The sequence below is a fragment of the Gadus chalcogrammus genome, chromosome 8 (genome assembly GCF_026213295.1).
Source record: "Gadus chalcogrammus isolate NIFS_2021 chromosome 8, NIFS_Gcha_1.0, whole genome shotgun sequence".
Taxonomy (NCBI): Eukaryota; Metazoa; Chordata; class Actinopteri; order Gadiformes; family Gadidae; genus Gadus; species Gadus chalcogrammus.
In genome coordinates this window covers 16,278,262-16,293,036 of record NC_079419.1, presented here as the reverse complement: position 1 = coordinate 16,293,036, position 14,775 = coordinate 16,278,262, and the positions used below count along the sequence as shown (strand labels likewise).

Sequence of the window (14,775 nt, the reverse complement as noted above, 5' to 3'; positions counted from 1 at the left end):
GACTGTCTCCGGGTGACATAGGAGCAGGGGAGGATAAAAAAAGAAGGAATCCCAACAGACTAACTGCAACCTCACCATAGCTATTGATCAGCGCTCTTCGGAGGGCAAACACAACGGAAGCTTGAGGAAAAAGCCGGGGGAAACCAGCCTCGCTATTGGCTGTGCGATCTCGGGGTATCGTCCTTGGGTCAATGCTGGGAGGGTGGGGAGGGGTTTGCCTTTTTAATAAAGCAGCCGTGTTGAGGTTTTTTGCTGGAAAGCAGACTGGTCGATGCGGCTGCCATCCCAGAAGCAATGCATTCTCACAGCGGGATGTTGGTAGTGGACTGGTGGTCGGGGGGGGGCGGGGGGGCGGGGGGGTTGGTGGTGGTGTACGAGTCTCGGAGCAGAGGTCAGCCTCTGTTCTCTTCAGCGGGGGGGGAAACCAAAGAACAGTGGGAAAGAGGGAGCGAGCGCGGCCGCCGAACATGTTATCAGCCCGGGGAGGGGAGGGGATCGGGGGGGGGCTGGGGGATGTCCAGAGGAGGCGGCTGGCGGGGGGTGGGGTGGGGTGGGGTGGGGTGGGGTGGGGGTGGCTGTTGTTTGAATTACCGCTGGCAGGGGTAGCCGTGTGTTGATCCAGTATTCAAAGTAGGAGAAAGCGTGACATTTTTAATTCATTCATGAAGATCATGCTGACGCTGCTGATGTTAAATCCAGGACCAGCCAATGACAAGATAATCAAACATTATGCAAATATCCCCGAAATAACAAGCGTTCAAATGCCTGATTTACCCTGAAAATGTATTAAAATGTGTCCATTGTTTTTTTCAATTAAGTAGAAACAGTCTCTGTCTCTCTCTGTCTCTCTGACAAACACACACAGAGACACAGACACACACACACACACACACACACACACACACACACACACACACACACACACACACACACAATCCACACACACATTGCACCCGTACCTTCTCGTAGAAGCGCAGCTCGTAGTCCAGGATGATGCCGTTGGGCTGCTCGGGCTGTGGCCATGACAACGTGAAGCTCTTCATGGTGGAGCTGATCTGGTGCATGATGGGAACGATGGACGGTGCTGGGGGACAAAAAAATAAAGAAAGAGAATGACGCACAAAGTTTCACAACCCCAAAATGGAGGCATTTCATGTCTTGTCAGACTCAGCCCAGCACAGTAGCAGACGGATACTGCCGCATAGAAGATAAGCAAGTCATTTCAAAAATCCTCCACGCCCATTCAACAACTCAATTGTGCCCGCCCAGACTCCCCCAGCCGTAGCATCGGGGAAGTTACCAGCGGGGAGACAATCGGAGAGGTCCTACTCATCCTTACACGGTGTCAAAACATACCATTCATGGTGAAAGCCCCCGCGGCCCAAGCCGCACTGGCCTGTTTAACGCTCTCCTGCGTGCTAAACTTTTGTTCAGGAATCAAATAATGCAAGGGGGTCTTCCGTGAGGCGGGAGGCCGCAGCCGCAGCGTCTACGCTCCGTTTAAGCCCCGGCACACCTGAGTGAACACGTATGGGCTGTCAATTAACCCAGGGACTCAGCACTCTCCTGCTCAGCCCACCGCTTTTGTACCCCTCTACCACTGTCGCAAGCGCCCCCTTCAGCCTCTCGCTCTGCCACCCCTTGTCACATGCTCCCCCCAGAGACGACGCGGGATTGGAAAGCGGGCACAAGGCATTTATGGGCACGGCAGTGTTTGTGCACGTGTGTGCGTGTGTGTGTGTGTGTGTGTGTGTGTGTGTGTGTGTGCGTGTGAGTGTGTTTGTGCGCGTACAGCAGTGTGAAAGTGTTTCTGTTTGTGTTCTGCTTCTTGTTGGGAGAGGCTGATAATGGATTGAAAGGTCAAGCTGCAATGCCCGAGATGTCATATCGCTCGTTTAAAGGTCAGAGAGATAAGTTTGGAATTTACATAAATACACTTCTGCACTTGTACCTAATGCACTCGTTTTAAAGCAAAGAACATCATCAACTCTGTTTTAATTGCACCGAATTCCTGAGGATTTGTTAAAATTAGGTCAAAAGTACGAAAGAAAGGTAAGAATATTTATCATTAATGCCAGATGAATTCAAACCATACACCGAAACATTCACAAAAACCTGGACGTAAGGCAACAGTGAGTCCGGATAACGAATGGCTTCTATTAGGAACGTAGGATTCTACCCAGAGTGCTTTGCCTTACTCTTCTCTAGTCTGAATTCTTACCTCTCTCTCTCTCTCTCTCTCTCTCTCTCTCTCTCTCTCTCTCTCTCTCTCTCTCTCTCTCTCTCTCTCTCTCTCTCTCTCTCTCTCTCTCTCTCTCTCTCTCTCTCTCTCTCTCTCTCTCTCTCTCTCTCTCTCTCTCTCTCTCTCTCCTCCCTGATGCTCTCTGCCTCTCAGGCTGGTTCACGCTCCATTGACCAGGACCCGGCCTGCCGGGGCCCTGGGCCGCATTATCAATTACCAGCCACAGGCACACACTGTCCCCCCCCCCCCCACCCAGCCATGTCCACCCCCATCTGGGACAAGCCCTGGGGAGTGTCCCAGACGCAAATTCCTCATTTGGAGGGATAGGGAAAGGGGGGGTGTGAATGGGAGAGGCGGGGAAGATGGGGTGGGGAGTGGAAATTGAGTTTTGCGTGGAAAGGGAGTTGTCTGTGGTGTAACAAAATAAACAACCACAACATAATGGTGGCGAACAAAGCAATCAAATCAGTTTTTTGCCTCGTGCAGGATAGGGGAGGGAAGGGACTAAGAGAGAACCTCCTCTTCTGGCTTCCTCCAATGATGTTGAGATCTTTATTTGCTAGACTTTGTTTTAATAGCAAAATGTATGTTTTACGAAGGGTTGCTTGTCCAAGGTGTTCTGCCAAGGTGTGCTCGATGCGCAAAATTGATAAATCTTCACTGCTTCCAAAGCTTTGTTTGTGGACAAACACAGACTCCACACCACAAAGCAAAAAACACGGCTGTTTGTTTGGCAGCAGGACATGCTGGCAGTTTAAATTACATAGACTGAAAAGATAAATGCAGTGTGCTTTTTTTCAGATGGGAAAACCCAAGATCTTGGTCGCATTTGTTCTCTAATGTAAATCCAACAGAAAAAGGCAAATTGATATCACCAATCCCAAAGCTACGACGATGATGATAAGTTTCGACGTAGTGATAGGGAGTTAAGGAACAGGAAAAGCGTATTCTAGTATTTGTTTATAGTATATTTATAGTATATATCACAATTGAGTTGTTGAATAGCAGAGAGAGAGCGTATTCTAGTATTTCCTCCTGCTGCAGTGGCTGTTGCAGAAGACAACCTTGTGTTGCCGGCAGTGTGCGCGTTTAAGGCGATTCCTCGGTGGCTAAACCGTACCCTGGGATCACAGATGGTTATCAAACACAAACGTGACGCGCATAAATATCTGCTGCATGTGGATCATCCGTCATCTTCCTTTTGGCTTACAACCGCAGCTGCATTGAGCGTCCTCCTTTACATGCTGATGGACTGGATTTAGACCTTTCATTAGAGCATCGCCAGAATATATAAGAGTATAAATATGTGTAAATATAAGAGGTTGCTCAGAGGCATCCACAAGGCACGTCAACACTGTAGCCCATAACAGTAGTACAGTAGCCCATAACCTAGAAATAATTCATTTGGTTTCATTTTCCTCAAATCCAGGTACGCAGATCATGTGAGACTAGGAACAGAGATAGAAAAGAGAGTCCACAACGTCTGAGGAAACCGTCAAGCCACGCACGCAGGCACGGAAGCACACATGCATGTGCACGCACACACACAGTGTAGAGGTGTATTCAGTGCACGTATGACTTGTGTCCTTGCAGTCCCTTGCAGTGCGAACTGCCCATCTCAGGGAGTGTCGCCCAGGCAACGAGGTTGAGGTTCAGCTCACTGATGCGCCGCTGTCCCTGCGAAACGCTCCCGCCACCGCCCTCAACGTACCAGCCCCCCCCCACCCCCAACACCTCTCCACCCCCCAGCCCGACGTCACCCAGGGAGGCTGACACTGACAGTGATCGGCGGCGGTGCCCTGCACTCCTCTCCCTCCCTCTGCATACTCCTCTCTCTCTCTCCATCTCTCTCTCTCTCTCTCTCTCTCTCTCTCCATCTCCATCTCTCTCTCTCTCCATCTCTCTCTCTCTCTCTCTCCATCTCTCTCTCTCTCCATCTCTCTCTCTCTCCATCTCCATCTCTCTCTCTCTCTCTCTCTCTCTCTCTCTCTCTCTCTCTCTCTCTCTCTCTCTCTCTCTCTCTCTCTCTCTCTCTCTCTCCTCAGCTCCTCCTCCCCCCTGTGGCTCCCCCTGCTCCAGTTTTATCTGGCCCCACTCGCTGCCCCTGGCTTTTAATGCAGAGCCCGGCGCACCATTAATCAAAGTCAAAGCCTGCTAGCATCTGGCATAGGGGAGGCAGCGAGACAGCGAGGGAGAGGGACAGTGCAAGATAGAGGAAAGGGAGGGAGAGAGTCAGAGAGAGAGAGAGAGGGAGACAGAGAGATAGGATAAGCGAGAGAGAGAGAGAAAGCAATACAGAGAAAGCAAGAGCATAGAAGAGAGAGCAAAACATTTAGTGTAAAATAGATAGTATAGAAAAGAGAGCAAGAAAGAGAGGGAAGAGAGACAAGGCGTATTCGAGTACATGTTTGCTGAACTGTTCAACACATGAGCCTGGCTCAACATCTCTGGCACCGATCTCCACTGTAGCTTGCATATTGTTATCTCCCTGTATTCTCTCAGAGTCATCACAATTCACGCCGCGTAGAGAAGGAGGTCGTGGCACCAAATGCGTACACTACACTTTTCTCTACTACACTCCTCCTTTTTGAAACCAAACTCTGCAAAGACTCCAATAAAAACGATTTCATGGCTGCAATAGCTTATTCTAAATCAAATAACCAAATGCCCCAAACAAAAAAAAGGATGTTGGTACATGGTACCAAGCCGAGTTTTCTGGGCTAAAGTCCATCCGGCTGCTTTAGCTACATTCTTCATTCAGAGACGGCTTTCAACCTTTAATTCCCAGCAGGACGTTGCTGTTCTGCCTCGTTTATTCAAAGTAAAATAACTGGACAGAATTTGTGCAGTAATTAGTTAGATGACCTTCTGTCAGAGTCCCACTCTATCCACACCTCTCCTTGTACAAACAGAGACAGGTCATGGGCAGTTATACACCCATAGATGCAGCTTGCACACAGACACAAGCACACAGACACACACAGAGATACATACACATACACACACACACACACACACACACACACACACACACACACACACACACACACACACACACACACACACACACACACAAACAAACACAAACCCACAGACACACATACACACACACACACACAAACACAAACACAAACACGCACACAAATAGATACACAAGTATAGCCCACACACATAGACACAGACATTTAAAAAATAAACAAGTGTGGGCAGTCACAGACACACAAGACTAGACTGAAGCACAAGAGCATCCTATACCATTGTCCACTTCTAAGTGTTTGAGTTTGTGAACCATGCACTTCCCCATAGGGCGTACCGCTCAGCGTAGCTCTGTGGGGAGACCGCTATGGACATGTCTGGTCAAATTCAGTACATGCCAGGTAACTAACAGGTCCCCATTAGGAGGTGCTCAGAGGGAGTTACTCAGCTGTGACTACACTGTAATGGGCTTCTCTGCAAAAATCCATGACCGAGGATTAGCTCAGTGCATTTCCTTCGAGGAATTATATAAAAAAGCGACCATCTGGAGGGATCTTAAAAATAGCTCCAAGTCAAATACACAGCGTGGAAAACAGGGCATACCTTCTCATACTTAGCTCAAACTTAAAACAACAGTTTGGCGGACATCAGATTTGGCGAGCTGCTTGGTAGAATTCAAGCTCAGGTTTTGTAGTTTTTTTGCCTATGAGTCACAGCCCATTCTTTCTTGGCCAAGAAACCCGGTCCAACATTCATGAGGACAGGCAGCAAATAAAATATCAATGTTAAAATTGAATCCCTCTCAGATGATGAAACTCAGTGCCATCAGGCCTCTGATACAAATTATTTTACTGGAGAAATAACCAGGAATCTTAAAACATTTTACAAACATATGAAGAAAAGCAATGAACAAAAAGTCACAAAAAAAAAGTGCTCTCCATGGACCATTTCACTACAAACCTTTCTTTTTTTGGTTGTTGATTCTTCCGTTTTTTGGGCTACCCCGCCGGAATGCTAAAATCTTTCATTTCGGCAAGATTGTTTGGATCTCACTGTGCCACACAGAGTCTTTGTATCTAGAGGACAAAAAGCCAGCCGAGAGTGATTTGACCGTAGAAGGCCGAGTCGGAATGATGTTTGCATTTCTGTGGGAACGTCTCTCCAAACAGTGGCGCTAAGTGGAGGAGGATTGTTTGTAGATATACTAGGCTTTTTCTGCGGTCTTGGGGGAGAACTGGCACATGATCTAGGTCGTGGAGCCTCTGCCAGGGAGATCAGAGAGCTGCTAAGACTCAGACATCCCTTTTCTTAAAGAAAGACAAGTAAAGATGGCAGCAGTGGCGGTCGGGAGATGTATGGCTGCTTTTTTCCACACCCATAAGTCCCCTCACCCGTCTCTCAGGGCGGTGATAAGGTAAGGCGCAGGCATGGGATTTAAAAGGAGATGGAGAGGAAGATGAGATGTGGGTTGGTTGGTGTCCCCATTGATAGTGTCTCTTCGGTGTCCGGATAGATGGATTGGACTGTGGCTGCCATTTTGTGTTGTGTTCACAACATTTCAAAGAGCCTCCTTAGCACTGAGTCAGGCGCTGCCACTGTTGTGAATTCAGTAATGCTTGACATTTGGTTTAGCATTTATTTGGCAATGCCCTTATGCCTTCAACAAAGACAAAATGACGTGGATTTTTCCTTTTCCGGCTGGATTGTATTATTATGCAGCAGAAAGAGTCAAACACTGGTTGTTGCTGTACAATTGCAAACATAGATAAATATGACGGCCATGAAAGATGGCCTTGGAGTGGACAGTATATAACCAGAGTGTGTTTGTGTAAGCTTGTTTGTTTGTGTGTGTTTCACTGTCTGTGTGTGTTTCACTGTCTGTGTGTGTGTGTGTGTGTGTGTGTGTGTGTGTGTGTGTGTGTGTGTGTGTGTGTGTGTGTGTGTGTGTGTCTGTGTGTGTCTGTGTGTGTGTGTTTGTGTGTGTGTGTCTGTGTGTCCGCATGCGCGCTTGTGCTTAGAGAGTGCAGGCCGTGAATGAACTCCTAAATCACAGCATCGATCAGCCCAGTCTGCCAGAGACACGCTGGGATCTAGGGCGGTTTAATGGCCTATTCTTCGATTTGCTGTGAAGCCCCTCAGCTGCCTCCTCCTCTACTCCTCCTCCACCTCATCCACCTCCTCCACCCACACCTCTTCTTCCCCTCATCCACCTCCACCATCCCCATCCCCAGCTTCACCATTATCCAGGTAGTCCCATGTTCCCCCCCCCCTCCCCCCGCCCCCCCCAACCGAGGAACATTCAGCAGTATCTTGGCGTCAGGTTGTCAACCAGAGAAGAGAGTGTCAACGCGTCAACTGTGACCGAGCCACGTCTCTGCATAGCCGAGGAGTCAACATCTAGTTATTCTGCATTATTTTGAGAAACCCCGATAAAAACTCCCTTCAAAACCACCACCAGTCATTATTTTCCTACTTTCCCACCAGTGCATGTGGTGGATATCTGCCCTAAATATAGATCTACCATTCGGTGGAGGCTTTTATCCATAGAGTCAAACACGATACCGTGCGTGCATACATTCATAGTATGAGCAACCCTAGTGGAAATGGCACCTCTAACCCTGGTAGTGTTTACACCACCCTCTACACGTGGAGCGATACAGCTCCCTAGGTGCTATCCTAGATCAAATGCATCGAGAGACCTCTTCTGTTTCGTCTCCGGTGTTTCCACTACTTTTTATATTTATTATCAGAGTATCTTCGTTCCTTTACCGGCTCGTCCGAATCCACCTATGAATCCCTGCACGGAAAACTGAAGACAGAGCAATTACTTGGCTACAAAAGGTCCGAGCGAGGGGCCCCGGGCCCCCGGCTGGTGGGGTCGACCGCTGCCAGACACCTCATTACTGCAGCGAGACGGGCAACAATAGGTGCAGCCATTGCTTCCTCTAGCGTCTATATGTCAGGAGAGCTATTAGCCTGTCAATTGGGGACAGTTAGCTCCATTATGCCAACCTGATAATCAGAGCTATTTGCTCCCTCATTTTCCTCTCCTTCACTCTGACTCAAGTTTTCTTTTCCCTCTGAAAATATAAAACAATCCTCCATTTCCCATCTCTCTCTCTCTACCTCTCCCTCTCTCTCTCATTCTCTCTCTCTCACTCTCCTGCCATGTCCCGACTCCATTTAGTATCTTGGTTTCTTCTCAGACAAACACTGTCTTGCTGACTCATTGCATTCCTTAGAGAGTGGCTGTCATCATACACTGTATGCCTTCCAGCTTAGTTAACTTCTCAACAATTTCATTAAGCAGTCCATTATTGCTCGATGTCAAACTCTGGGACAAAAACGACTATTAGGGACTTTTGGATAGGATAAGGGTTACGTTCAAGAGGTTCATTGTCTTTTCAGCTCTAAGCCAATGCATTCATGGTCTCGCGAATCGCGATACCAGACGTGTGTAGATTCCGCCATCTTGGAATTGCTTAATGTAAGTAAGTTGTTTAAACAGCGGAGAGAACAGCTGCCTTCCGACCTACGCAGCTTACATTTGACAGGAAATTAGGCCTTACCGGAAATGATGCTCTTCCCCCATGGAGATAAAGGAAATCACAGAGACACAGAGAGAGCTTTGAAAAATCATTCAATATGGATGTCCTGAGCAACTTCACAGTGTTTACAATCAAACAACTGCTGCTGAACATCGCTTCCCCATTAGGAAGAGCCACCCTAAAGATTGGTTTGACGGTCTAATTGATTCCACTCAGTTTTACTCCTGGAGAGAGTCATCATTCTCTGGTTATGCGAAGCGCTGATGGAATGACTTCGGAGTCAAATGCACGGGGAACGGGTAAACCAATCAGTATACATTATTGCATCATGTCAGTTTCTAAATCCATATATACCCTATATAACATAAGGTGAATATAAGAGACACATTTTCTCTCGGCTATCCATTAACCCTCATATATATCCTACACGCAGGTCCTGCACAACTCGCAGTGGTGTGAAATGCAAAAAATAAGATACTCAAATCAAAGAAAAGGGCCAGGGCCACAACTCTCCCCCTCCCCACTGACAATATGAATCCACTGACAGGCCTGTCTTCTCCCTGTTTCCGTTGCTCCTCATGCCTGATATTTGCTCCCATCGGCGAGTACTGCGGAGGACTTTGTCATCCAAGGAAGAAAGTGAACACAATAGTAATAGTAATGAAAAGGGCCCCCATTTAAATGTTCCACTTGGTCAAGAATGAAGTCCCTTGGTAGGTGCTACTGTGTACAAAGTCAGAGTCCAGAAGAATAGCAATAGGGGAAGGAGAAATAACACACTCTAGCCAGCAGAGAGGATCCTTGGACTGTCATTTCCATTGGATGCTTTAGTTCATATTTCATCACAAGGAGAATATTGCAGACTGTGTACACACACACACACACACACGCTCAGGAATACACACACACACACACACACACACACACACACACACACACACACACACACACACACACACACACACACACACACACACACACACACACACATACACAAATGATTCATGCATAGACAGGAGCACAATCATGCATACAAACACACGTCAGGCAAACAAACACAAATACACAGAAAGGATGCATGCATCTACAGGAGCACGATCATGCGAACACACACACACAAACACATAAATACACACATGTGAAGCATGCACACATATATGTACATGCTTGCACACACATCTAGATAAAAAGAAGGTTGAAAATAGCTTATTAATGACGAACGCTTGGACACACATTCACAGGCATGCAATTAGATGTACACTAAAATACATTATTAAATATACATTTATGATTACGTATCCATAAAAATAACGTGCTTATCTTTGTATTTTAACACATGGCTCTGAGGTGGAGGCAGAGTCTCCCCCCGCTGCAGTAGAAGGGCTGTTGAGAGCCTTCCAGACAGCCCAACCTGTCCTCTTCTGGTCTGCACAGGCAGCTATTAGCCCCACTCAGGCTACTGTGCGGAGCAGGACCACTGCCAACACGTACTCCCGGATATTTTAGCCCAGAATTGAGAAAGAATTCTATTTCTTCCTGTCTGTATAAAGTATTTCCATGGGCTTCCTGTGCCCTCGTGGAAAGGAAGGCAAAGAGAGACATGAAATCGTTGAAAGACAGGGGAATGATACGTAGCACATAGGAATGCAGGTGGGAATCGAACCTGCATAACGCTAAAGTAATCTCGGATCCAGCAGTTCTACCATGTTATGGCAGAGCTTCTGGGGGGGAGACTGCACAGCCTGTGACGGGACCCAAAACTGCAAGAGGTTGAGTTACGCATTGTTACCTTTTTCATTACCGGGATATTCTACCGACGGAAAATCATTTGCTCGAGTGGATGAGGCCTTGAGAATGGGATTTTGATACGTTCATTTCTGGAGTGGCCAGTCCACTTGGTGCGGATTTGGAACCTTCACAGAAACGGTTCTACAGTTTAAGCGCTGGCCGTTTGCCCGACCAACGCGCTTTCAGATCCCACAACTCCAGCTACATGATTGGTCGAAACAATTATGAAGCGAAAAAAAAGTCCAACGCCTAGTTCAACCATATCTGAGCTGGTCCGCCTCTAGACTTTGGATATTTATCATTTGTGAGACTCCTCCACGGGGCGTGCGGTGAGCGAGCAAGTCGATTGAGCCGGCGATGCAAGGCCGCCGGAAAAAAATCTGAGTTGGACGATTTACAGACGTGTTCAGACCGGGGCGCAGCCGTCCATGAAGGGAGGGTTGTTGGGACTGGCAGCCGTGCGTGGCTCCAAAAACAAAAGTAAAGAAAGACCCCAGACTTGGGAGCAAGAGGCCCTTCACGGGGTCCCCGGAGCTGCTAGCCTCAACACGAGTGGCTCCATAAACTATCACAAGTTTGTCTGAGCCGGGATCAGCAGAAAGCCAAATAATAAATGAGGAATTTTTTGGAATGTTTGTTGATGACGCAGGCAACATCGGTCCATCTTTCATGCGGCCTTAATATGTAAATAAAACCCAGCAGAGTTCAAAGAGACGAGAATCGGGGGCAGAGGACATCATTCATGCGCCTCTCTCACCCGCACATCCGCACCCGGCGCACCGCGTGTCCGGGTCTGAAGTCCTGCCACTATGTTACGGCTTCTTTCATATCCTTTGCCCAATCCTCCCACCCAAACACTCAGTGATGCACGGAGTGCCACTTTACTTTGGTGTGAGTGGGACCCAGTAAAGGAGTCTGGGTTTCAGTGTTCCGCTGCTCCGCCACAGTCCCACTTCACGCCCTACACCCTCCTTAAGAGACATCCTCCACAGAGATCACAGAACCAGAACCGGGGAATCTTAGCCAATCCTCCCCCCATAATATTTGATGTTAACCATTACCTAAGCTGCCCCCATAAAAAAAAAGATCATAATGAATCAAATCATTTCTACAGCATAACCCCTGATGCTGCTTGATTTTATGCTACCCATATACGTCTCCCCAATTCTGCACCCATTGCAGTCCTAAGCATCCCTGGAAGGAGGACTTCCTCTGCTGTGGGCCTTCTCAAGGTCTCCTCCCTCATTTAAGGGCTATCAAGGCCTTTTAAGGCCACAGGGTTAATGGGATGTTATATAATACGGCCCTCCAAAGCACCTTGGAGACTGTAACTATGATGAAGGTGGCAATACAAATAAAATCCCCTTGACAACAACAACAACAGCAACAACAACAACCACCACCACCACCACAACAACAAGGGTTGAGATGGAGGGGGCCTGCGTCCTTACCGGCCTGGTTGGTGGTGATGTCTATGGAGACGTGCTGGGCCGGGTAGGGGCTCCGGTTGCTGACCCCGTTGACCGCCTGGATCTCGAAGCTGTACAGGGTGTGAGCCAGCAGGTTGCTGATTAACACGCGCGTGTCGGTGAGGCCCAGCTGCCGGGGCAGGAAGTCCACGTTGTCGTCGCAGTGGGAGCAGGAGCGGCGGTCCGAGCGGCACTTCTTGCACACGATGTTGTAGACCACGTCTTCACGGCCCCCCGTCTCCCGGGGCGAGTGCCACTCCAGGATGACGGAGGTCTCGTTGACGATGGAGATGACGTTGCGCGGGCCCGACGGCACACCTGGAGGACACAGAGCGAGGGCCCGGGGGAAGCGGCGGGGATGAGAGGGAAGGCCGGATATGTGGTGGTGGTGGGGGGGTCGTCTTTGTATTTGCAAGGCACATTTCGTCAACATATTGTTGGAGTGTGTATGTGTGTGTGTGTGTGTGTGTGTGTGCGTGTGTGTGTGTCTTTAGTGATGGGGGGTGTATCTGTGTTGCTTCACAAGCCCTTGTTTGATGTTTGAGTAAATGTGAAATGGAAAAGTAGGAGTGGCGGTGATGTGTGCGTGGGTGCCCGGTGCACACTTAAACATGTTGTCAACTTCAGTCCCTCTCGCCTGGACTGTGTGCACATTTAGTCAGCTTTGAGGATTCAAGGTTTTTTTGGATGATTACATGTATTTTTTTTAACGACGGGCACATTCTGAATGCTAATTTATTCCGCTCACTCACAAATGCAGATCACACAGTGAGACGCCCGTGTCTATCAAACATTGGGTGTTAAGTAGAAGCCAGTGTTGCGTCGAGTGTTCTTATCAAGCAAGGGCCTCTCAGGATTCAAGCTCTCATTCCCTTGTACGTAGTCCAGCAGCTTGAGCAGAGCCCACATTTGACACTGAGACGAGAGAAAGAAATCTGGAAATAGTGCATCGGTTGTTTTGGTTTGAGTGGTGGATGATTACCAGGGCACGGAACAACAGACACCTCAGCCCACTGCACTTGCCGTGAACCTTTCGTTTGAATTGTCCCAGACTTGTTATGAGTTTTGCTATTTATAAGTCAACGTGTTCTCTCAATTCATAACTGTTCTTTCCAACACACTCTTTCTTATTCTCCTCTTATTTCCTTTTGGATGTCTCTTTCCTTACCTTCACCATTCTCACCTCCCCTCCTCTCCCCTCCTCTCCCCCTCCCTCCTCCTACTCTAATTTCCTCTTGTGGATGATTGAAATGACTTGGCACATGCCAGGGGATAATAACATGCACAATTTACAGGATTGGCTTGGCAGCGCTCAATGATAAACTGAAGATTAGGAAGTCTTTTTTTTTTTAAGAGACTTATATTCAGATTCTATTCTGAAACAGAGGGCAGTGGTTAGTTCTGTCAGCACACACACAAAGGATCATTGTTGGCCCGCAAAGCCACAGGACAAAGCAGCATCCGGAACATATACACACACACACAAACACACACACACCAAGGACAGTTCACCAGTGTTACCAAGGCGACCCCGGACCCCTTGCACAGGGCGGTCAGCATTCACTGCAGAAATGGGAAGGGAGTGAGTGCAGATGGGTGCACCTATTATGTCCTGCAGATACATAACGGCCATTTATAGAAAATACCTATTTAGGTTAGAGAAAAAAATGGCTACCATGGGCCTGAAGAGGAAGACATAGAGAGAGACAATCAAGGAGTGAGAGCGAGAGAGATAGGAAAAGGATAAATGAGAGAGAGTGATGGAGAGTACGAGAGTGTTTGAGAGTGAGAGAGAGAGAGAGAGAAATGAAGAGCAATGAAACATGCGAGAACTGGCGCTGCGTGTCGCCATCACACAACCACTGTAGTGTACAGACCCTAATAGTGTGTGTGTTGGCAGAAATCGGCTGTATCAAGAAAGTGGGACAACTTCCCCCTCGCTCCTCCTGGGGATTCCAAGAGAGTCACTTCACGTGTTCCCGTGTGCACTGCCCGCATCATCAATCCCAGGCCGTCCGCGCGGCCTCGCATCCGCACGCGGGAACAAATAAATACGCCCGTTGTCATGCGGAAAATCCACGTGAGGCAATTACACATGAGCTGCACGTTGGCCATTTTGCTTTCATGCCCCCATGAGCTCCCTGTCTGTATCAATGTGCTCAAACAACATACTGTGGATGACAAAAAAAAAAAAAAAACGAATAAATAAATAAATAGGGGTGAGTCAGGCCCCAATCCTATGTGCTGGCCGCTATCAGAGCCCAGCCTCCCATATGCAGAAAGGGAATGAGAAATGAGATGTGACTGCCACTTAACCGGTGATTTGGAGGCCATTACTGGGGGGCCCTGGGCTGTTTTAATTTGCCACAGGATTTAATTTGTCGCCAGCGTTACTTACAGCCCTCTAAACCAGGCATTCACTTAGCCACGCCACTCTGCCGTCATTGCGTGTACATGTTGCCCGCACCATGCCAACGCCACTAACCACACAGACGCCCCCCCTGCGCCGTTGGTACCCAAAAGTCTTGCGTCACATGACGCAGTTTTCCACAGCGCTAGAGGGGAATTCTGTGGTTTAATATCTCAGGGGTCCAGAAAAAGAAAAAATCCTCATCGTCAGCCAAATAGCACAGAGTGTCACAGCAAGACTAATCCAGTTAAGGCCATTTAGCATTTGGCTTTACATTAAGTATGAAATAGTTCACCTCATTAAGCGCTTTGTCTCCGGGGATACACTCGCACACCCACAAAA

General features: G+C 48.2%; 1 protein-coding gene across 1 annotated transcript in view; it reads right to left on the bottom strand.

Moving 5' to 3' along the window:
- LOC130387887 (ephrin type-B receptor 1-B) overlaps window positions 1–14,775 on the bottom strand; it is a 96,201-nt gene that overhangs the window by 45,082 nt on the left and 36,344 nt on the right. The window contains exons 4-5 of the mRNA XM_056597182.1: window positions 12,006–12,341; window positions 960–1,084 (exon numbers count right to left, since the gene is read on the bottom strand). Coding sequence (XP_056453157.1) covers window positions 960–1,084; window positions 12,006–12,341 — 461 coding nt within the window. The remainder of the gene's footprint in view (window positions 1–959; window positions 1,085–12,005; window positions 12,342–14,775) is intronic.